Source organism: Cetorhinus maximus, chromosome 8 (assembly GCF_964194155.1).
Source record: "Cetorhinus maximus chromosome 8, sCetMax3.hap1.1, whole genome shotgun sequence".
NCBI classification, from domain to species: Eukaryota; Metazoa; Chordata; class Chondrichthyes; order Lamniformes; family Cetorhinidae; genus Cetorhinus; species Cetorhinus maximus.
In genome coordinates, this window is record NC_135886.1 from 58,970,495 (window position 1) to 58,995,341 (window position 24,847).

The window sequence follows — 24,847 nt, forward strand, 5'->3', positions numbered from 1 at the left end:
AGAGATGGGGACATAGTGGTAAACAGTGAGGTAAGTGTGACCCTGGAAGTCCTCAGCACTGACTCCATGAAATCTCATGGCTTCAAATCCAAACCTCCCACTAATTGCTACCCATTGTTGGGTATTTTTGCTTTTTTTCCCAATGATTCACTTGACTCCAATAAGGTTCAGCAGTATAGTAATGCAGTGCTGTTAGGAAGGGAGTTCCAGGATTTTGTCCTATCGACAGTGAAGGAACGGGGATATGTTTCCAAGTCAGGATGGTGAGTGACTTGGTGGGGGACTTGCAGGTGGTGGTGTTCCCATGCATCTGCTGCCATTGTCCTGCTAGATGGTAGAAGTCGCAGCTTTGGAAGGTGCTGTTGAAGGAGCTTTGGCGAGTTGCTGCAGTGCATCTTATAGATGGTACATACTGCTGCTACTGCCTGTCAGTAGTGGAGAGAGTGAATGTTGACAGTGGTGGATGGGGTGCCAATCAAACAGACTGCTTTGTCCTGGATGGTGTTGAGTTTCTTATGTGATCTTGGAGCTGCGCTCATGCAGGCAAGTGGACAATATTCCATCACACTCCTGACTTGTGCCTTGTAAATGGTGGACAGGCTTTGGGGAGTCAGGAGGTGAGTTACTCATCGCAGGATTCCCAACCTCTGACCTGCTCTGCAGCCACAGTATTCACATGGTGGATTCAGTTCAGTTTCTGGTCAGTGGTAGCCCCCAGGATGTTGGTAGTGGGGGGATTCAGCGATGGTAATGCCATTGAATGTCATGGGGAGATGGTTAGATTCTCTCTTGTTGGAGAGTGCTGAGGTCATTTCCTGGCACTTCTGTGGCATGAATGCTACTTGTCACTTGTCAGCCCAAGCCTGGACATTGTCCAGGTCTTGCTGCATTTGGATATAGACTGCTTCAGCATCTGAGGAGTTGCGAAAGGCGCTTAACATTGCTCAATTATCAGCGAACATCCAGAAGTGGTTCTGACCTTATGATGGTAGGAAGATCATTGATGAAGCAGCTGAAGATAATTGGGCCGAGGACTCTACAATGAGGAACCTCTGCAGTGATGTCCTGGGACTGAGATGACTGACCTCCAACAACCATAACCATCTTCCTTTGTGCAGGGTATAACTCCAAGCAGTGGAGAGTTTTCCCCCAATTCCCATTGACTCCGGTTTTGCTAGGGCTCCTTGATGCCTCATTTGGTCAACTGCAGCCTTGATGTCAAGGGCAGTCACTCTCTCCTCACCTCTGGAGTTCAACTCGGGGTAATTTTCCACACTGCTGGGTAGATGCCAGTGTTGTAGCAGTACTGGAGCAGCTTAGCCCAAGGTTCAATACCTATTTGTGCCTTAGCAGTAGCTAACCGTATATAATGAGAATTATGTCGCCCATGCTGCTCTGGGTAGTGTGTGTGTGTGTGTGCCCATATTTTTTTTTAGGAACCCAGGAGGATGTTCTCACTCTCCCTGGGGGTATCTGCTATTCAGTGACCTTTAGTTATTACCCTCGTGGGGTTTCCTCTCTTTCGACCCCAGATCCACTTCTCGTGCCCACTGCTGCCTTGTCCTTTTCCAGAGTCAGCCCTTGTTCCTGTCCTGTTCGATGTACACTATGACTCTGCAACGAGTCACTCATTTACATCATTCTGTACAGAGGTTGATTAACACAGGTGCCCTATTTCTAAAAGGTTGGGTGGCTGAGGTCATTGTTGCATTTCTATGTTTGCTTTACACAGACTAACCAATCTCATCCCAGGTTTATTTGCAGTACAGGATGGCTCGGCAGACAGATATACTTTATGGATTCAGCAACTATTATTCACAGGGACAGCAAAGCTGTGATTACCCCACACACTACTAGCTGCTGGTCACATGCTGCTCTGCATCCTGGCTGTTTGCTCATTTGGCATATTCCCTTAAAGTCATATCACAACACATCCCCTTTTTTCCAAGCTAACATAACATACATTAAGAGTAAATATACATGCACAGTAGGATGGTTGTGAGAACTATTTACACAAATGATAGATCTTGGTTTAAGAGTTTGAGTCTTTAAAATATATAAGTGGCTTCCTGACTCCTCAGATACTGAAGCAGTCCATGTCCAAATGCAGCAAGACCTGGACAATATCCAGGCTTAGGCTGACAAGTGGTAAGTAACATTCGCGCCACACAAGTGCCAGGCAATGACCATCTCCAACAAGAGAGAATCTAACCATCGCTGCTTGATGTTCAATGGCATTACCATCACTGAATCCCCCGCTATCAACATCCTGGAGGTTACCATTGACCAGAAACTGAACTGGGCTAGCCATATAAATACTGTGGCTACAAGAGCAGGTGAGAGGCTTGGAATCGTGTGATAAGTAACTTGCCTGACTCCCCAAAACCTGTCCACCATCTACAAGGCACGAGTCAGGAGTGTGTTGGAATACTCCCCACTTGCCTGAATGAGTGCAGCTCCCACAACACTCAAGAAGCTCAACACCATTCAGGACAAAGCAGCCAACTTGATTGGCACCACATCTACAAACATTCACTCTCTCCATCACTGACACAGTAGGAGCAGTATGCACCATGTACAAGGTGCACTGCAGGAATTCACCAAGGCTCCTTCGACAGCACCTTCCAAACCCATGACCACTACCATCTAGAAGGCCAAGGGCAGCAGATAGATGGGAGCACCACCACCTGCAAGTTCTCTTCCAAGTCACTCACCAACCTGACTTGGAAATATATCACCATTTCTTCACTGCTGCTGGGTCAAAATTCTGGAACTCCATTCCTAACAGCACGGTGGGTGTACCTACACCATATGGACTGCAGCGGTTCAAGAAGACAGCTCGCCACCACCTTCTCGAGGGCAACTAGGGATGGACAATAAATGCTGGCCCAGCCAGAGAAGCCCATAACACGTGAATGAATTAAAACACAGTAATAATCCTTCCAGATCTCATGGTATGACCCTCCTGAGATCTGGCCTCGTCACATAGGTGTTTGTGACCTGCAGGTGCGTTATTGGAGTTTTGCTTGTTTTCTTGATGATCGTCCACTATTTCACTTTGAGTTGATCTTTGGTTGTGTTTTAGATGCAGTTGGAATGCTGGGTGTACAATTCCCTTAACTGGATTCTATTTATTTACGTGACTCCATTTGGTGTTGTGACCTTACAGGACCTTGGCTCACTGCACACGCTGGTGATCAGTTTCTCTGGGTATGAAGTATGACCCGAACCTTGTGTCCTAGGCAGGCATACTAGGCAGTCCATGCACTAGGTATGCCGGTTATGTGATGTCTTCATTCTCCCTTGTTTTTTGAAAAGTTTCTCCTGTACTTCTGAGAACTGAGACAGGTGATGGCTGGGCAGGGTTGTCCCTACCGGCCTTCCAAACATGATACCTGCTGATGACAGTAAGCCCATGTCTAAACAGTATTGCTCTCAAGTGTAACATGGCGATATAGAGATCTTGTTTTGTCTCCCTGCACTTCATGCCTTAACTGCATGAACTGTTTGCTCAACAGCACTGTTAGACCTGGGATAGTATGATGAGGCTGTCGCGTGGTTTATGCCCTATGTAGCACACGTCTCAAAGGTCTGCCTGTATATTGTGCCTGCTGTCCTATCTTCAGGTGCATCCAACAAACTGAATATTGAATTTATTGTGTCCACCATGGATGCACTTGAAGTATCCTTCTTGTCTGATGATTGGAAACTTGGAAAAGTAATCAGTGACTAGGAGAAAGCCGTTGTCCTGGATGGTAAATAATTCTGTAGTGATTTTAGACCACAGGTAAAATGGAATCTCGTGAGGATATAGGGGTTCACAGAATCAGTGCAGAAGAGGCCCTTCGGCCCATCGAGCCTGCACCAACACGTGAGAAACACCTGACCTACCTACCTAATCCCATTTACCAGCACTTGACCCATGGCACGTCATAACATTCAAGGCTAAGTGCTCATCCAGGTACTTTTTAAAGGATGAGGCAACCTGCCTCCACCACCCTCCCAAGCAGTGCATTCCAGACCATCACCACCCTCTGGGTAAAAAAGTTTTTCCTCACATACCCCCCACCACCACCACCCGCCAAACCTCCTGCCCCTCACCTTGAACTTATACCCCCTTGTGACTGACCCTTCAGCTAAGGGGAACAGCTGCTCCCTATCCACGCTGTCCATGCCCCTCATAATCTTGTACACCTCGATCAGGTCGCCCCTCAGTCTTCTCTGCTCCAACGAAAACAACCCAAGTCTATCCAACCTCTCTTCATAACTTAAATGTTTCATCCCAGGCAACACCCTGGTGAATCTCCTCTGCGCCCCCTTCAGTGCAACCACATCCTTCCTATAATGTGGCAACCAGAACTGCACACAGTACTCCAGCTGTGGCCTCACCAAGGTTCTATACAACTCCAACATGACCACCTACTTTTGTAATCTATGCCTCGATTGATAAAGGCAAGTGTCCCATATGCCCTTTTCACCACCCCACTAACATGCCCCTCTGCCTTCAGAGATCTATGGACACACACGCCAAGGTCCCTTTGTCCTCAGAACTTCCTAGTTCATTGAATACTTCCTTGTCAAATTATTCCTTCCAAAGTGTATCACCTCACACTTTTTTCAGGGTTAAATTCCACCTTCCACTTATCTGCCCATTTGACCATCCCGTCTATATCTTCCTGTAGCCCAAGTCACTCAACCTCACTGTTAACCACCCGGTCAATCTTTGTGTCATCTACAAACTTACTAATCCTACCCCCCCACATAGCCATCTATGTTGTTTGTATCAATGACAAATAATAGGGAACCGAGCACAGATTCCTGTGGAATGCCACTGGACACTGGCTTCCAGTCACTAAAGCATCCTTCTGTCATCACCCTTTGCCTCCTACAACTAAGCCAATTTTGAATCCACCTTATCAAATTACTCTGTATCCCATGTGCCTTTGCCTTCTTTAAAAGTCTCCCATGTGGGACCTTGTCAAAGACTTTGCTGAAATCCATATAAACTACATCAACTGCACTACCCTCATCTACACACCTGGTCACCTCCTTAAAAAATTTAATCAAATTTGTTAGGCATGACCTCCCTCTTACAAAGCCATGCTGACTATCCCTGATCAAACCTTGCCTCTCCAAGTGGAGATAGATACTCTCCTTCAGAAATTTCTCCAATAGTTTCCCTACCACTGACGTGAGACTCACTGGCCTGTAGTTCCCTGGCCTCTACAACCCTTCTTAAATGGTGGAACCACATTAGCTGTTCTCCAGTCCTCTGGCACTTCCCCCATGGCCAGAGAGGAGTTAAAAATTTGGGTCAGAGCCCCTGCAATCTCCTCCCTTGCCTCCCCCAGCAGTCTGGGACATAAATCATCCGGACCTGGAGAGATTTGTCCACTTTTAAGCCTGCCAACACCACCAATATCTTGACACTCCCTATATCAATTTGCTTAAGAACCTTGCAGCCTCTCTCCCCGAGTTCGATACCTTAATCCCCATTCTCTTGGGTGAAGACGGATGTGAATTCAACACTCTAGCGATGTCCTCTGGCTCCACCCATAGATTGACCCCTTGGTCCCTTTTGGGCCCTACTCTTTCCCTGGTTATCCTCTTCCCATTGATATACTTATAGAATATCTTGGGATTTTCCCTACTTTGTGTTGATGCGGCGGGTGACTCTGGCATGCTTCGCACATCTTCACCACCTTCTCAATATCATTGTTGATGCCTAGTCAATATACAGTTTCTCTTGCTAAGTACCTTGTTCACTCTGTGCCATCCAACTCTCTTAAGCTTTTCCTGTATGTGTACACTGCATTTTCTGGGAATGTCGATTGATGGAATTGCATCTGCTCTGAGGCATTAGTACAGCAACATCTCTGAAGTTACCTATGGTGTTAAATCTGTCTGGCTATATCTGCTGTAGGTCATGGATTGACTCAGTGCCATTATTTTAGGCGGCTTCTGCTGCGATTGGTATCTTGGTGATCTCGTGTATGGTCACGAGTTTGTACACGGCGGTAACCCAGCTATTGCCGGTCCGCTCGTTTCCGCTAGGTAGAATACTTGTGGTTTCCATGTAGACTTGCCACAGCTGCATTTCAATGTCAGTGTACCTATGCAATGAATGGGTGACCCATTGTACACAGTTGTCGTAGATTGTATCATTGATGCAAACGATCCAGTTACATATCCTCCAGTTTCTGACTGGTAAGATGTTCCTGCGCACTCCCGTGTTGACTATGGTTGTGAACATGTGTTTGCCGCTTTTCTTTCAGTGTTTGATGCTGATGGTAGTGAAATCCTCTAACTATGTGACTTCATCCAAACATTGTGTCACATTCACAATGTGGAAAGCCTGTTTGCTTTCCAATTGAAGACTTTTCTACTCTGAATTTTCACCCTGGTGTCTCGGTGCTAACCTCGTGTATGTGCTTGTGTTTATGTGGGTTCCTGGCACAACCCCTGTTGTGCTATCACTATGCTGCACGTACTTTTTGTTTGGTTGTATCTTAGTGTAACCCCTGGAATCAGATTTCCGACATTGGCAAGTGCAATGTTCTTACACCGCACACCTTGCAAACGTCTTGGAATGCAGGACAGCTTGGCAGTGCGTGCAGTAGACTGCACTTCCCACATGGCTTGCTTTCTGTGTCCTGGCTACTGCACCAATACTGATAGCTGCACCTAATACTTGCAGGTATTGTTGTCCGGCAAGAGCTTCGTATTTTCTGCTATCTTTTAGCAGTGTCAATATTGTGACCTTTTTCTCCAAAAGGCCTTGTTTGAAGGCTTCAATCAGTGAAGCTATAGCTAGCTCCAAGATCCATTCAGATAGCTCAACTTCTGAAAAATTGCAGTCTTTGTCTTTTATCAGGGCACCTGCTGATGAACTGATCAATTGATTCTTGTGGTTGCTGCCTATGGGACATCAGCTCCAAACGGTGAATCCTGAAGTTCACTTTTACACGAAGCTGATCCTCCAGCATGATCCGTAGTTTAATAGAATCCTTCTGATCCTCCTCAGACAGGCGTGAAGAGTTGGCTCTGTGCCACCCCTCGTTTCCAATGGCTATCTTTATTTTCACTGTTTGTTTTTCTGGTTTTGTGATAGATAAATCCTAAAAGCGCAGTTCCATCCTTTTTTGAAAAGTTTAAATTCAGATAGTACATGTGTGGACTTCCAGTTCATGCTAGGGAATTTGGTGGTCATCTTCCTGATGTGTAGGGGATTTGTAACCCCTCTACTGTATGGAGAGATTCACCTATGCAACTGCTGTGTTTTTCCTCCTTATCCTATGGCTTCAGCTCAGGATTTTTCCTTTTCGCACACTTTTGCATTTTGCACAGAAATGGCAGCTGAGGACATTGCAATCGGCCTACAGCTTTTCCTGCCGAACTCAAAACCGGTTGCACAGCCCATCTCTGAACTGACTTGCTGCTCTCATTAACCACCAATCTAGCTATTCCACAAACTAGGTACTTGCTGTTCTGAAAAATGCCATCGATGGAGGGACACTCTCCCTCCCGGGGTTTCAATATACATACAGTCTCTGTTTTGTCTGTGGCGCTCACCCTGTGGTCCTCAAATTCACATCGCTGCTGTTGCATCTCTGTGTTTGCCGTACACAAACTTGCCAGTCTGTCTTACAGTACTGGTAAAGTAGATGTACGTTTTGTTTATTCAAAGGTACAGGACAGGATAGCTTAGCGCACAGATCTACTTTGTGGATCCAGCAACCATTACTCACAAGGATAGCAAAGCTTCAATTCCTACATACATGACTCGCTGCTGGTCACATGCTGCTCTACTTGCTCATTTACATATTCCCTGAAAGTGGTATCACAACAGCCACCAAGGTTGCAAACAGACTGACTTAATCTCGGACTGTTGCCAAGGAGAAGTGATGAAATTAGTAGCTTGGGAATGGACTTTGGAACAGGGACCAAATGCAATGGCTTCAGTCTTCCCAATTTTTAATTGGAAGTAATTTCTGTAATTCCAGTACTAAGTGTCCCAGATAAACAGCCTGACAATTTAGCTGGGTGTCAGCATATGTGTGGAAACTGTCATGTTTTTGGCTGATGTCACCTGGGGCAGCATGTAGGTGAGAAATAGGAGGGGCCAAGGACAAATCCTTGGGGAATGCCACAGGAGGAGAAGAAGTCATTGCAGATGATTCTCTGGCTGCAATTAAATAGATAAGAATGGAACCAGGTGAGAGCAGTCCCACCCAGCTGGACGGTGTGGAGGGATGTTGGAGGAGGATGGTGTGGCCAATTGCGTCAAAGAGCTTTTATAAAGGTTCAACATGACCTCCCTGCTTTTGTGCTCAATGTCTCTATTTATGAAGTCCAATATCCCATACTCTTAGCTGACTACTGTTTTGATATGGCATGCCATCTTTAAAGATCTATGCACATGAACCCCAGGCCCTTCTGCCCCTGTGCACTCTTTAGAACTATGCTATTTTTCTATATTGTCTTTTTCCCTATCCCTCCTGCCAAAATGCATTACCTCATGCTTCCCTGATTTAAATTTCACCTGCCACTTGTCTACACATTTTCTTAGCTTATCTATGTCATTTTGCATTTGAATCATCCTCACTGTCTGCTACACCTCACAAGTTTGGAATGTCTCTAACGTTATCCCAGTCGATATTTGAGTAATTAAAGAGCTCCAATATTATCACACTATATTTCATACACATCTCTGTGATTTCCCTACAGATTTGCTCCTATATCCCTCACCATTTGGAGGCCTGCAGAGGACCCCCCCATAGCATGATTGTTCCCTATTTGCTTCTCAACTCTAACCAAATGGATCCTCTCTTTACCCATTCATGGACATCTTCACTTTCCAACTTTATAAAGTGTTCCTTAACCGGCACTGACCACCCCCCCACCTCCTTTTTTCCCTCTTCTATCTTTTCTGAACGCTTTCTCTCTGTGAATGTTAAGTGCCCAGTCCTTAACCATCATAAACCATGTTTCTGTTGTTGCCACTACATCATATTCCCACACAGCTATTTGTACTTGTATCTCACCAGCCTTATTCGCCACACTTTGCGTTTACAGAATCACAGAATTTTAACAGCACAGGAGGCCATTCAGCCCCTCATGTCTGTACCAGCTCTCCAAATGGGCATTATGACCTGCCTTTTCCCCATAACCCTGCACATTGTTTCTATTCAAATAATCATCCAATGCCCTCTTGAATGCCTCAACTGAACCTGCCTCCACCACACTTCTAGGCAGTGTATTCCAGATCTGAACCACTCATGTGAAAAGATTTTTTTCCACCTCACATTTGCTTCTTTTGAAAATCACTTTAAATCTATACCCTCCTGTTTTTGATCCTTTTACAAGTGGGAACAGCTTCTCCCTATCTACTCTGTCCAGCCCCCTGATGATTTTGAACATCTCTATCAAATCTCCTCTTAGCCGCCTTCTCTCCAGGGAGAACAGCCCCAATCTCTCCAATCTATCCTCATAGCTAAAGTTTCTCATTCCTGGAACCATTCTTGTAAAACTCTTCTGCACCCTTTCTAATGCATTCACATCCTTCTTATAGTGTGGTGCCCAGAGCTGTACACACTACTCCAGCTGAGTTCTAACAAGTGTCTTATATAAATTCAGCATAACCTTCCTGCCCTTGTACTGTGTGCCCCTATTAATAAAGCCCAGGATACTATATGCTTTATTAAATGCTCTCTCTCCTGTCCTGCCACCTTCAATGATCTATGCAGATATACACCCAGGTCTTTCTGCTCCTGCACCCCCTTCAACACTTCACCCCTTATTTTATATTGTCTGTCCATGTTCTTCCTACCAAAATACATCGCATCTCACACTTCTCCACATTGAACTTCATCTGCCATCTATCTGCCCACTCCACCAACTTGTTTGTGTCCTCTTGAAGTTCCACACCATCCTCCTTGCAGTTCACAACACTCCCAAGCTTCGTATCATCCACAAACTTTGAAATTGTCCCCTACACACCAAGACCATTAATATATATCAGGAAAAGCAAGGGTCCCAATACCGACCCCTGGGGAACTCCACTACAAACCTTCTCAAGCCCAAAATATATCCATTGACCATTACTCTCTGCTTCCTATTTTTCAGCCAATTTTGTATCCATGTTGCTCCTGTTCTTTTTATTCCATGAGCAATAACTTTTCTCTCAAGTCTGTTGTGTGGCTCTGTATCAAATGCCTTTTCAAAGTGCTTGTACACCATCTCAACAGCATTAGCCTCATCAACCTTTTCTGTTACCTCTTCAAAAAAAGCTCCCAAGTTAGATAAACACAATTTGCCCTTTAGGAATCCATGCTGGCACTCCCTTATCAACCCATATTTTTCCATGTGACTACTAATTCTATCCCGAATAATTCTTTCTAGAATCTTGCCCACCCCTGAAGTTAAATTGACTGGCCTGTAATTGTAGCTAGTGGATAAATTCAAGATAATCAGGCAGAGTTAACATGCTTTTGTGAGAGGGAAATCATTATTCGAGTTCTTTGAAAAAGTAACATATATTGTGGATAAAGGGGAACCGGTAGATGTACTGTACTTGCATTCCTAGAAGGTATATGATAAAGTGCCACATCAAAGGTTATTGCGGAAAATAAAGGCTCCTGGTGTAGTGGGTAACATATAGATTGGATAGAAGATTGGCTAGTTAACAGGAAACAATAGGCATAAATGGGCCCATTTCTGGTTGGCAGGATGTAGCAAGTGGTGTGCCACAGGGATCAGTGCTGGGGCCTCAACTTTTTACAATTTATATAAAAGACTTGGATGAAGGGACTGATGGTATGGTTGCTAAATTTCATGATGACACAAAGATAGGTAGGAAGGTAAGTTGTGATGAGGATATAAGGAGGCTACAAAGGGACATAGGTTAAGTGAGTGGGCAAAGCTCTGGTAAATGGAGTATAATGTGGGAAAATGTGAAATTGTCCATTTTGGCAGGAAGAATAAAAAAGAAGCTTATTATCTAAATGGTGAGAGATTGCAGAGCTCTGAGACCTGGGTGTCCTAGTGCATGAATGACAAAAGGCTGGTATGCAGGTACAGCAAGTAATTAGGAAAGCTAATAGAATGTCATGATTTATTGCAAAAAGAATTGAATACAACAGTAGGGAGGTTATGTTTCAGTTATACAGGGCATTGGTGAGACCACATCTGGAGCACTGTGTACAGTATTGGTCTGCTTATTTAACGAAGGATGTAAATGCATTGGAAGCAGTTCAGGGAAGGATTACCAGACTAATACCTGGAATGGGTGGGTTGTGTTATGAGGAAAGGTTGGACATTTTTGATTCATTTACAGGATGTGGGCTTTGCTGGCTGGGCCAGCATTTATTGCCCACCCCTAATTGCCCTTGAGGTGGTGGTGGCGAGCTGCCTTCTTGAGCTGCTGCAGTCCATGTGGTACACCCACAGTGCTGTCAGGCTTGTATCTGCTGGAGTTTAGAAGAATAAGAGGTGGCTTGATTGAAACATTTAAGACTCTAAGGGGTCTTGGCAGGGTGGATATGGAAAGGATGTTTCATATTTTGGGCGAATCTAGAACTGTGGGTCACTGTTTTAAAAATAAGGGGTTGCCCATTTAGGACAGAAATGACATTTTTTCTGAGCGTCATGAGTCTTTGGAACTCTGTTCCTCAAAAGGCAATGGAAGCAGAGTCTTTGAATATTTTTAAGACAGAGGTAGGTAGACTGTTGATAAGCAAGAGGGTGAAAGGTAGTAGGTGGGAATGTGGAGTTGAGATTACATTCAGATCAGCCATGATCTTATTGAATGGCGGAGCAGGCTCGAGGGCCCTTGTGACCTACTCCTAATTCATGTGCTTATATGTAGAAAGGAAAATCACTGCTGTTGTCAGGAGATAACAGCCAATGCCTTTATCTTGTAGCTTCCACCTCCGCTGCTGCAACCACCACCAACACTGGGTTTTCTCTGGGGTTGAAGACACCAGCGAGTTTCTCTCTAACGCCAGGACCAGCTGCGGCAACCACAAGTGTGAGCACCACGACTGCTGCGACCACCACTGCTGTTGGCACCACTGCTGCCATCATCACCACCACCAGTGCTGCTCCCATTACCAGTAGGTAAGAGAATCCTTCTGTCAGCCTACTGGAAGGGATGAGTTTGCTATGTTCCCTGATGTTTGTGCAAAGTCTTCCTATCATCATTTGTGCCTCTACACAGCAGAATGCTTATGGCCTGGCAGCCATAGGGTGTTAACGGCCCCATGCCAGAAAGGCACAGGATAGAACACTTGGTATAGCTCCAAGCGCAATTTTTATTATGCGCAGAAAATGGCATCTTCACAAAATTTTTAGTTAATCGGCTTATTTGCAAAACGTCAATTTTCCTACCTTCAGGGAGGCAATTAAGGTGGCCGGGGGTCTGTGTTGGTTTAGCATGAGGTGGTGGTTGGTGTGATGGAGTATGGTGTGTTGTGGTTGGGAGGGTGGGTTTGGGGCATTGAAGGTTGGTGGGGGGGTGGGTTTGGTCTGTTCCAGGATAGTGTATTCAAGGAGGTTGTGGCACAGGTAGTTTAGGTGCCAGAAATCCTTGGGTTCTCGGAGGTATTTGTACAGATCTTACTCCCATCCACTTAAATCCTTGTGCTTTCATATTGTTAGTTTTTTCCCTATCTGAGCTCTTACTGGTGTCGCCAGATCATGCCTTTTGGTTTTACTTTAGTCATGGGATGCGAGTGTAGCTGGGAAGACCATCATTTATTGCCCATCCTGAGTTACCTCTGAGAAGGTGGTAGTGAGCTGCTGCCTTGAACCTCTGCAGTCCATGTGGCAAAGGTACACTTACAGTGCTGGTTCCAGGATTTTGACCCAGTGACAGGATGGTGTGTGGCTTCCAAGTGGTGGTGTTCGCATGCATCTGCTGCCCTTGTCCTTCTAGGTGGTAGAGGTCAGAGGTTTGGAAGATGCTGTTGAAGGACCTTGGAGGGTTGCTGCAGTGAATCTTGCAGATGGCATGAGGTGCATCCACAGTGCACCTGTGATGGAAAGATAGATGTTGAAGATGGTAGATGTGGTGCCAATTAAGCGGGCTGCTTTGTCCTGGATGGTGTGAAGCTTCTTGTGTTGTGGGAGCTGCACTCATCCAGGCAAGTGGAGAGTGTCCCATCACATTCCTGACTTGTGCCATGTAGATGGTGGATGGATGGTGCGGTGGGATGCTCAACTGGCCCGGGGAAGTTTGGTGAAGGACCTTCATCTTGGCAATGTTTAACGACAGGCCAAGCCTCTTTTACGAGATATTGAAGGGGGTCAAGCGTCCTTTGCACGTCCTGTACAGAGTGAGTCGTCATCAAGCTGAAGGCCATGGATGCCCATGGCGGTGAGTTTTGTTTTTGCCCGGAAGTGACAAAGATTGAAGAGCTTCCCGGCCAGACGATACTGAATGCTGACACCACAAAGATGGGATGGTTCTGAAGTACGTGCAGCACTTCCCTTATCTCAGCAACCACCTCTCCCAAGGGAATACCATCAATGAGAGAGTCCAACACTGAGTCAACTGTGCCAGTGCTGCTGCCTTCAAGCTGCGCCAACGTGTCTTTGACAACAGGGACCTTTGGAAGTCAACAAAGGTTCTGGTTTATAAGGTTGTTGTGTTGACCACCCTCCTCTACTGCAGCGAAACGTGGACTGTCTACCCACGCCACATTAAGATCCTTGAGAGCTTCCATCGGTGGTGCTTGCATTGAATCCTGGGGATGAAATGGGAGCCCTGCCATACTAATACGAGCATCCTCCATGAAGCTGCGTCTACCAGCATTGAAGCCCAGCTCCTGTGAAACCAACTCTGATGGACGGGCCATTGTATCCGGATGCCCGAAAACCATCTCCCTCGGCAGGTTCTCTTCTCTCAGCTCTCCACTGACTGATGTTCAAAGGGCGGCCAAAGGAAAAGGTATAAGGATATGTTCAAGGTTGCCCTAAAGCACAGAGGCATTAACATCCACCGACTGAGTGGAAGTTGCTGCCGGTTGCTTGGCATGGTCCATCAAGGCGCAAGCCACTTCGAGGCTCAACGACTCGACAGCAAGGTGGAATGGTGGCAGAGAAAGAAGGAACCCAACCCGAGGCTGTGATTTCCACTCCCCTGTACAACAACGTGTCTCCAACTCAGAAGAACATGTGGATCCAGAATTAGGCTCCTCAGTCATCTGAAGTCTCACCAAGCCTGACGGACGGGCGTCATCCTCTATTCCAAGGGACTGCTGATGATGAGATGGTGGATAGGTTTTGGGGAGTCGGTAGTTGAGTTGCTTACTGTAGAATTCCCAGCCTCTGACCTGCTCTTGTAACCATAGTGTTTATCTGGCTAGTCCCATTTCAGTTTCTGGTCAATGGTAACCCCCCAGGATGCTGATAGTGGAGGATTCAGCCATGGTAATGCCGTTGAACGTCAAGGGGCAATGGTTAGATTCTGTCTTGTTGGAGATGGCCATTGCCCGCCACTTGTGGCGTGAAGGTTACTTACCATTTGTCAGCCCAAGCCTGGATATTGTCGAGGTCTTGCTGCATTTAGATATGGGCTGCATCAGTATCTGAGGAGTTGCAAATGATGCTGAACATTGTACAATCATCAGTGAACGTCCCCACCTCTGACCTTGCGATGGAAGGAAGGTCATTGAAGCAGCTGAAGATGGTTGGGCTGAGATTAGGGAATATCACTTGGTTGATGGCATCACGTTCTCCCTCTTTAGTTCCATGCGAAGGTACCTTGCCTACTTCTGTTAAATATCCATTTAAAGAATCCCATAACTTCCTCTCAAATAGAAAACTGTCTGGGGAACAGAGTCTAACAAGAGGTTGAATACCAGGTTATGGCAGGGCTCAATTACAACGTTGAAGGATGTTGGACTACTGTGTTGAAATGACACTGGTATGGAATTGGATTTTGGAGATGTGGCCTGAATTGAAGTTGGTTTGAGTGTTAATGTCCTTTCTGTTTGCAGTGCCCCTCCAGTTATGTCATATGCTCAGCTGGAGAGTCTCATCAACAAATGGAGTGTGGAGCTGGAGGATCAAGAGAAACAGTTCCTGCACCAGGCCACCCAAGTCAACGCCTGGGACCGAATGCTCATCGAGAATGGGGAGAAGGTGAGCAAAATACAGACTATCCAATTGTTGTAAAAAGAGTTGATATTGAGTGTTCAAATTTGTCCAGAGTTTTACTATCTTGCTCACGTTATTTTTCTCTTCCCTCCCTGCCTTGCTGATTTAAATCATTGGGCTTTAGTTAAGGTTAAAGAAGAGATAGCTAACCAGTTAGCAATCAAGCAAGCACATCATGTGTCTCCTTTGTGAAGGATATTGTTTGGGTTTGTAATCGTCCTTGTTGCAGCTAATTGTTCCGCAACTCTTACCTTAAATTTTTTGCTGGATCAGAATTTTGAATTCCATGCCTAACTTTATCATGGGAGCACCAGAACCACAAGGACTGCAGTGGCCGAAGTAGAATGTCACATACCATCTTCTCAGGTTAACAAGTACAACCTCGTTCATGTACCAAGAACTCATGTAATAAAAACAAAACACCCCCACCGCCACCCACACCCACACCCAATCACTGAACAAATGGACTAATTTATTGTTCCAATGAAATAATTATGTAGGATGGGAGAGAGTGGTGTTAGAAACTAGATATTCCAATGGGTGAAATGTTGCCCTTTCATGTCTTGGACCCAAGTTCAAGTGAGCAGTAATGGATGTTATAGACTTATAGGCCAACAGCTCAGAAGGAGGCCATTCGACCCATCGTGTCCACTCCGGTCAACAAAGATCTGACTACACGAATCCCATTTTCCAGCGCTTGGCCCATAGCCTTGGAGGCCATGACAACACAAATAAATATCTAAATACTTGTTAAATGTTACGAGAGTTTCTGACTCAACCACCCTCTCAGGCAGTGAGTTCCAGACTCCCACCACCCTCTGGGTTAAAAACTTTCTCCTCAACTTCGCTCTTAGCCTTCTACCTCTATGCCCCTGGATATTGACCCCTCTACTAATGGAAAAAGTGCCTTCCTATCCATCCTATCTATGCCCCTCATAATCTTATACACCTCTATCAGGTCCCCTCTCAACCTTCATTGCTTCAAGGAAAACAACCCCAGCCTATCCAATCTCTCCTCATAGCTCAGACCCTCCAGACAGGCAGCATCCTAGTGAATCTCCTCTGCACCCTCTCCAGTGTAATCACATCCTTCCTATAACGTAGTGACCAGAACTGCATGCAGTACTCCAATTGTGGCCTAATCAGCATTTTATACAGTTCCAGCATAACCCCCCTGCTCTTGTATTCTATGCCTCAGCTAATAAAGGCAAGTATCCCATACGCAGCCTTAACCATCTTATCTATCTTCAGGGATCTATGAATAAGCACACCAAGGTCCTTTTGATCTTCAGTACTTTCCAGGGTCCTAACATTCTTAGTGTAATCCCTTGCCTTGTTAGCCCTCCCCAAGTGCATTACCTCACACTTTTCTGGGCTGAATTGCATTTGCCATTGCTCTGCCCACCTGACCAGTCCATTGGTATCCTCCAGTTTATAGCTATCCTCCTCACTATTTACCACCCTACCAATTTTCGTGTCACCTGTGAACTTCTTGATCATACCCCCTATAATAAGTCCAATTCATTTATGTGCACCACAAACAGCAAGGGCCCCAGCATCGAGCCCTGCGGAACCCCACTGGAAACAGGCTTCCAGTCACAGAAACATCCCTGTACCATCACCCCCTGCTTCCTGCCTCTCAACCAATTTTGGACCCAATGTGCCACTTTGCCTTGGATTCCATGGGCTCTTACTTTCTTGACCAGTCTGCCATGAGGGACCTTATCAAAATCCTTGCTAAAGTCCATTTAGACCACATCAAATGCATTACCCTCATCAACACCCCTGGCTACCTCCTCAAAAAATTCAATCAAATTTGTCAAACTCGACCTTCCCTGAACAAATCCATGCTGACTATCCCTGATTAATCCATGTGTCTCCAAGTGCACATATATTCTGTCCCTCAGAATTCTTTCTAGTAACTTCCCCACGAGGTTAGACTGACTGGCCTGTAATTTCCTGGTCTATCCCTTCCTCCCTTTTTAAATAATGGGACAATGTTAGCAGTCCTCCAGTCCTCTGGCACCTCAACTGTGGCCAGACAGGATTTGAAAATCACTGCCAAGGAGCCCTGATATCTCTTCCCTTGCCTCCCTCAACAGCCTGGGATACATCTCATCCAGGCCTGCGGATTTATCCACTTTTAAGGCCACTAACCCTGCTAGCACCTCCTCTCCCTATATGTTAATTTGCTCTAATATTTCACAGTCCTCCACTCTGATGTCTATACCTGCATCGTCCTTTTCCATTGTGAAGGCCAACGCAAAGTGTTCATTGGCGAAGGCCCTGTTGAAGTGTCTGTGCTTCTGTGCACTAGCTGGAAAGGTCTTTTGTGAAATGGTTGTGTTTGGTCTGGAGACAATTCCACGTGGGAATGTTACCATTGCTCTATACTACCTTGAAAACTGGTGAATTTATCAGCGTGGCTGCTGTGGGAAGTGAGGGAAAAAAACCCTAGTTATCTTCTAGAGCGGAGGCTGAGCATGGGGTATTTTGGACAGCATTCTACTCGATGTCTAGTAGCTGAAATTGGAATATTTTCTGGCATCTTTCAGTTTGAATACAAGTGTGAGATCATGTCACAGTGCTGTGTTATAGAAAGGAGCTCGACAAACGCCTGCCCTCCCTCCCTCGTACAGAAACTTCATAATAGCATATAAATCCTAGCTGGCATCTTTTCAGTGTACCACTTTGGTTCTGACTGGGAGATTTACATTCCCTGTGTATTCCTGGTTGCAGCCACTAGGTATTAATCAACTTTTGCTAAGGGCTGCTCCTGGTGGGTTAGCAGGTGAATGTTGAATGTCTTCTACCCAACACACCTGTTTCCTTTTTCTTAGGTCACTGCCTTGCACCGAGAAGCAGAGAAAGTGAAACTGGATCAGAAGAGGTAAGTCTCTGTTCAATATTGTCATTTTGGTGTGGTGTTGTGGATTCTGTCTTCCTCATGCCCTTAGAATATCATTATGCTCTAATGCTGTTTATTAATACAGCTGTTCCATTCCAATGGTCAAACGCCAAGGCCCCACAAATGTGGGATGTGGGGTCAGCATTTGTTGCTCATTCCTAATTGCCCTTGACCCGAGTGAATGGTTTGCTAGACCATTTCAGAGGACAGTTAAGAACTTTGCTGTGGGTCTGGAGTCACATGTAGGTCAGACCAGGTAAGGACGGCATATTTCCTTCCCTAAAGGACATTGGTGAACCAGATGGGTTTCTATGACAATCCAATGTAGTTTAATTTATTAATTAAATTTAAATTCCACTAGCTGCCATGGTGGGATTTGAACCCATGGCTCTAGAGCCTTAACCTGGGTCTCTGGATTACTAGTCTACTATGCCTTTGCTTTAGGTCATGTTGAGCATTGAATGCTGGCCAAGGCATTGGGAGAATTACCTGCTTCTCTTTGTGCTAAAAGATATTTTACATTAAAGTAAACAGGGCTTCCTTTGAATAATGAATTGATATTAGAAAATTGTCAATTTGAGCAGATCATTCCTGAATCAAGAGAGTTATCAGAGATTGATTTGAGCATCTACAATTTCTGCACCTGCTATTTAATTTCCAGTGCCTTTAGTAACCTTTTACTAATTTACTGTCTTTCCTAGGAAAGATTCTTAGAGTTTATAGATCAGTGTCTTGGACACAATTGTTTGGATCTGGAGTTTGTGGCCTGGTCCTCAGTGACTCAAAAGCCAGTGGATTGACTATCATACAGGCCAGCGGGAACCATTGCTTGAGCACCCCTTTCTTTGTGGGAACTTTAGGACATTTGATACCTCCTGCATGACCCTCATGCAGCAAGTGCCACCAGTTGCTTGAGCTCTGTGCTTTGGAGCTTGAGGAATGGCTGGAGCCTGAGAGTTTGCTCGTGTGTTCCAGGTGGTGTTTATGTCAATATCCATAGTCGCTGGTGTGTTGCAGGCATAAATAACCCAAGACATGTGGTTATAATGTGGTTGCATTAACAGAGGCATGACTCAGCAAGGCCAGGAATGGGATATTGGTCAGCCAATATTGGATAGCTGTCCTTCGATTCAACGATGATGTCTCCTCTATTATCAGGAACAAAATAAGCTTTTATTTGGAAGGGCTTGGGTTAGTTTAAGAGATCCAGTATGGGTTTGTTGAAATTTGACTTCTTTGAATTAATGCTTTGAGGTAACAGAGAAAGTTGATCAAGATGGCGCAGTAGATGTAAATATGGACTTTGAAAAGGCATTTAACAAAGTGATATACAGGAGGCTTATTAAAATGGAAGCCCATGGAACTAAAAGGAAAGTAGCAGTGTGACAGCAAGCTAAGGGTATTGATGGATAGATATTTTTTAGACTGGGAGGTATTTTTCAGCCATGTTTCTCCAAGGGTCAGTGTTGCATCCATTACTCTAATTTTTATAAATGCACTAGATTCAGGTTAGGGAGCTGGATTATAAAGCTTACAGATCTGTGAAGTGATTCATTTTGGTGAGGAGAACATGGACAGACAATGTAACATAAAGGGTACAATTCTAAAGAGGGTGCAGGAGCAGAGGGACCTGGACGAATACTTGCACAAATCATTGAAGGTGGCAGGACAGAGAGAGAGCAGTTAATAAAACATACAGTATCCTAGGCTTTATAAACAGGGGCATAGAGTACAAGAACAAAGAGATTATGGTAAACCTGTATTAAACATTGGTTCAGCCTCAACTAGAGTATTGCGTTCAGTTCTAGGCACCGCACTTTAGGAAAGCTGTGAAGGCATTAGACAGTGTAGAAAGATTCACGAGGACTTCCAGGGAAGTTTAGTTACGTATAAAGCTTGGAGACATTGGGACTGTTTCTCTTGGAGAAGAGAAGGTTGAGAGGAGATTTGATTGAAGTGTTCAAAATCATGATGGGTCTGGACAGAGTAACTGTTCCCATTGGTGGAAGGATCAAGCATTGAGAGCACAGATTTAAGAGATTGGCATAAAAAGCAATGGTGGCATGAAAAACTTTCACACAGTGAGTGGGTAGGATCCAGAATATACTGCCTGAGTGTGGTGGAGACAGATTCGATCAAGACATTGAAGAGGTAATTAGATTATCTGAAAAGGAAAAATGTGCAGGGTTACAGGGAGAAGGCAGGAGAATGGCACTAGTGAATTGCTTCTTTGGCAAAACCAGCACTGACATGATGGGCCAAATGACCTCCTGTGCTGTAACCATACTGTGAGCCTATGCCAAGTAATTTGACAAAATAGGTCAGTATGAAGGTAATTTATAGGCTTCGGGGTGGTGGAATGGATAGAAGCATGACAGGTGAAGTTTAATGTGGAGAAGTGTGAAACATGATTTGGGAAGACTAATATGGAAAGACAGAACACTCTCTAAATGGAATTGTTTGAAAAGTGTAGATGAGCACAGACACCTTGGTGTCCATCTACACAAATCATTAAAGGTGACAGGACAAGTTGATAAGATGAGAATAAAAAGGATATGGATCACTTGAGTTTGAGTAGAATATAAAATCAAATAGATCATGTTAGAGCTTTATAAATCACCGGTTAGACCTCAGCTGGAATATTGTGGACAGTCCAGGAAAAATGTATGGGGCCTAGAAAGGTTACAGAGGAGTTTTACCCGGATGTTAGCAGGTCTGAGAGATTGCAGTTATGAGGAGAGGTTAGGAATGTTAAGAGGTGACCTATTCGAGGTTTTGAAGATCGATTTTAATCATGTAAATAAAGGAGAAAAGTGGATCTGAGATTGAAAATCATTGGCAAAAGGTCCAGATTGGAGATAAGGATAATTTTTTTTTATTTATGGAGTCATTGGGATGGGGAACACTCTACCTGAAAAGGTACTGGAATACATAAATAAGTTTAAAGGGGAAATTAAGCTGGTATTTGAAGATGAGAACTGATAGGGTTACTGACAAAAAACTGGAACGGTACACGGTGGTGCTTTTCAAGAGCCAGGACAGGCATGACTGACCAAGTGGTTATCAAACCACTACAGAAAAATTGAAGAATAAAACTGGATGGACCACCTGGCATCATCCTTGGCACTGGAATTGACAAAGGACTTGCCCAGTCAACCCTGCAAAGTCGTCCTGACTAACATCTGGGTTTGTGCCAAAATTAGGAGCGCTACCCCACAGGCTAGTCAAAGAACAGGCTGACACATCACTCTCTCATATTTTCAGTAACAACATTGAACCTTCTCCTATTACAGCACTCTTTGGAGTGGAACCAAATGCCTTCCTTCTTACAAAAACCCAGACTGAGGCACTCGCCTTTTCAACATTATTGGCTAGACATATTATTCTATAAATTGGAAACAGTCTGCCCCCACCTTCTTTTACTAATTGTATACGTGATCTTATGCAGAATCTTAAACTTGAGAAAATAAAGTACACTGTAAGAGGCTCCACTGATGGATTTTATGTAGCTTGGCAGCCTTTCTTAGATTACTTTGAGGAGCTACAGCTCTCTAGGTTTGTTAGGTTGTATGTATTGTATCAGGTGAGACTCTATCTGACCTGTGATTGTTGTTGGTTTTCTTATTATTTACTTTTTGGGGGTTGGGAAGGGTTTTTTTCCTTCCTTTTTCTTTATCCTCCTATTCTCTTTTCCTTTCTCTTTCTCTTCCAAATGTAAGCGTATTGAATTATTGCTGCACTGTAAGCTTCTTTGTACAGTTACTCATTATGACTGTTGTAAAAAAAAAGTTTCTTTAAAAATGAAGATTTATTAAAAACAAACAAGCTAACATAGTCATACTCACCGAATCTCACCTTTTTGACAATGTCCCAGACACCACCCTCACCATCCCTTGGTGTGGGTCTGTCCTGCCGGTGGGACAGGACGCAAGAGGTGGCAGCACAGTGGTATACGGTTGGGAGGGAGTTGACCTGAGAGCTTTCAACATTGACTCCGGACCCCAGGAAATCTCATGGCATCAAGTCAAACAGGGGTAAGGAGCTCTGATTACCAACTACCACCCTCCCTCAGCTGATGAATCAGTGCTGCTCCATGTTGAACATCACTTGGAGGAAGCACTGAGGGTGGCAAGGGTGCAAAATGTACGCTGGGTGGGGGACTTCAATGTCCATTACCAAGAGTGGCTCGATAGCACCACTACTGATCGAGCTGGCTAAGTCCTGAAGAACGTAGTTGCTAGACTGGGTCTGCGGTAGGTGATGAGGGAACCAACAAGAGGGAAAAACATACTAGACCTTGTCCTCAGCAGTCTAATTGTCATAGACTCATCTGTCTGTGACAGTCACGATAGGAGTGACAACTGAATAGTCCTTTTGGAGGCGCAATCCCATCTGAGGATACCCTCCATCATGATGCGTGACGCTACAACCATGCTAAATTGGAGAGACTCCGAACAGATCTAGCAGCTCAAGACTGGGCATCCATGAAGCGCTGTAGGCCATCAACATCAGCAAAATTGTACTCAAACACAACCTGTAACCTCGTGGCCCAGCATATCCCCCACTCTACCATTACCATCAAGCCAGGAGATCAATGAAGAGTGCAGGAGGACATGCCAGGGGCAGCATCAGGCATACCTAAAAATGAGGTGTTAACACAGGGCTACATGCATGCTGGCCAGTCTATTACATATTACATCATGTAATAGACAGAAATAGGACATTCCAAAGCAAATGGATCAGATCTAAGCACTGCAGTCCTGCCACATCCAGTCGTGAATGGTGGTGGACAATTAAACAACTCACTGGAGGAGGAGGCTCCACAAATATCCCCATCAATGATGGAGGAGCCCAACACATCAGTGCATAAGATAAGGCTGAAGCATTCGCTACAATCTTCAGCCAGAAGTGCCGAATGGATCATCCATCCTCCTCCTGAGGTCCCCAGCATCACAGATGCCAGTCTTCAGCCAATTCAATTCACTCCATGTGATATCAAGAAACGGCTGAAGGTACTGGATACCGCAAAAGACAATGGGTTCTGACAGCATTCCAGCTATGGTACTCCAGTACTTATGCTCCAGGACTAGCACCATTCTCCAGTGCAGCTACAACATGGGCATCTACCTGACAATGTAGAAAATTGCCTAGGTATGTCCTGTCCATAAAAAGCAGGACAAATAGAATCCAGCCAACTCCAGCTGCATCAGTCTACTGTCCATCAGCAAAGTGATGCAAGGGGTCATTGGCGGTGTTATCAAGCATCGCTTGGACAGCGATGAACTATTCACCGATGTTCAGTTTGGGTTCTGCCAGAGGCACTCAGCTCCTGACCTCAATACAGCCTTAGTCCAGACATCCAAACATAGACAAAAAGAGCTGCATTCAAGAGTTCCAAGACTGCCCTTGGCATCAAGTCAGCATCTTAACAGTGTGACATCAAGGAACCTAATTAATATTGAAGTCAGTGGAAATCAGTGAAAACTCTCCTCTGGAGTTGCTCTGTGCCCAAAGGAAGATGGCTGTTGAAAGTCAATAATCTCAGTCCCAGGACATTGCTGCAGGAGCTCCTCAGTGTAGTGCCCTGCTTCATCAATGACCCTCCTTCCATCATATAGTTAGAAGATGGGGATCTTTGATGATTGCAGTGTCCAGTATCACTTGCAGCTCCTCAGATATTGAAGCAACCTGTGTCCACATGCATCTGGACAGCATTCAGGCTTGGACTGATAATTAGCAAGTTGACATTTGCACCATACAAGGCAATGATTATTTCCAACAAGGGAGAATCATTACTATTGCTGAATCCCCACCATCAATCTCCTGGACAAATAATGCAGATACATGAGTTCAAATCCCACTGTAGCAGCTGAGGAATTTAAATTTAATTAACAAAAGCTAGTATCAGTAATGGTGGCCATGAAACTACTGGGTTGTCATTATTGTGGCAGAAATGTATCCTTGCCCATCTGGACCTCAGTAATGTGGTTGACTCCTAACTGCCCTCAGAAATGGCCTTGCAAGTTATTTGCTTTAATAGAGATGGGCAATAAAGCCTGCCGCCAACACCCAAATCTTGTGAATGAATTTTTTTTTAAAATTAATAATTGAACAGTCCTTTTGTGCAATGGCATTTGTTAGCCATTTGAGGCAGAGCTGCAGATCCTGTGGTTCTACCTACTCCAGGATTTTCTTTCTGGACTATGTTTGTGTGTGACTCAGAACTTTTCCATCAGCATGCTATTTCTGCTGCTGCTTCTGCAAAGAATAGAGGTGAACCCCAGAACAACAGGGCGGACAGAATATTATTATCGTAATGTGGAGTGCCTGAATTTGAATGATTTGTCTGTTAGACTGTATTTTTGGAAGTGAACAGAAAGGAGATAAGATCATCCCTGATCTACTTGATTTTAAATTAGTAAATGCACGGAGAGAATGGAACTTCTGATTCATGTGAACATATCTCTCTGGTAGACTGGACCAAGAGCTTGACTTCATCTTGTCACAGCAGAAGGAACTGGAAGACCTGCTGGCACCGCTGGAGCAATCTGTCAGGGATCAACATGGTACCATTTACCTGCAGCATGCAGATGAAGAACGGGAGCACACGTGAGTGTTGGGTATTTATATCCAGGGCCCTGTATTTCACAGGGTTAAATACAGGAGTAAAGCTCCCTCTACACTGTCCCCGTTAAATACTCCCAGGACAGGTACAGCATGGGGTTAGATAGAGAGTAAAGCTCCCTCTACACTGTCCCAGTTAAACACTCCCAGGACAGG

General features: G+C 44.9%; 1 protein-coding gene across 1 annotated transcript in view; it reads left to right on the top strand.

Annotated features, from left to right (window-relative positions):
• The window catches only part of nup62l (nucleoporin 62 like), a 51,974-nt gene that overhangs the window by 21,755 nt on the left and 5,372 nt on the right, over positions 1-24,847 (top strand). Inside the window, exons 6-9 of the mRNA XM_078546913.1 lie at positions 11,922-12,117; positions 15,000-15,144; positions 18,000-18,049; positions 24,542-24,676. Of these exons, the coding sequence (XP_078403039.1) occupies positions 11,922-12,117; positions 15,000-15,144; positions 18,000-18,049; positions 24,542-24,676 (526 nt within the window). The remainder of the gene's footprint in view (positions 1-11,921; positions 12,118-14,999; positions 15,145-17,999; positions 18,050-24,541; positions 24,677-24,847) is intronic.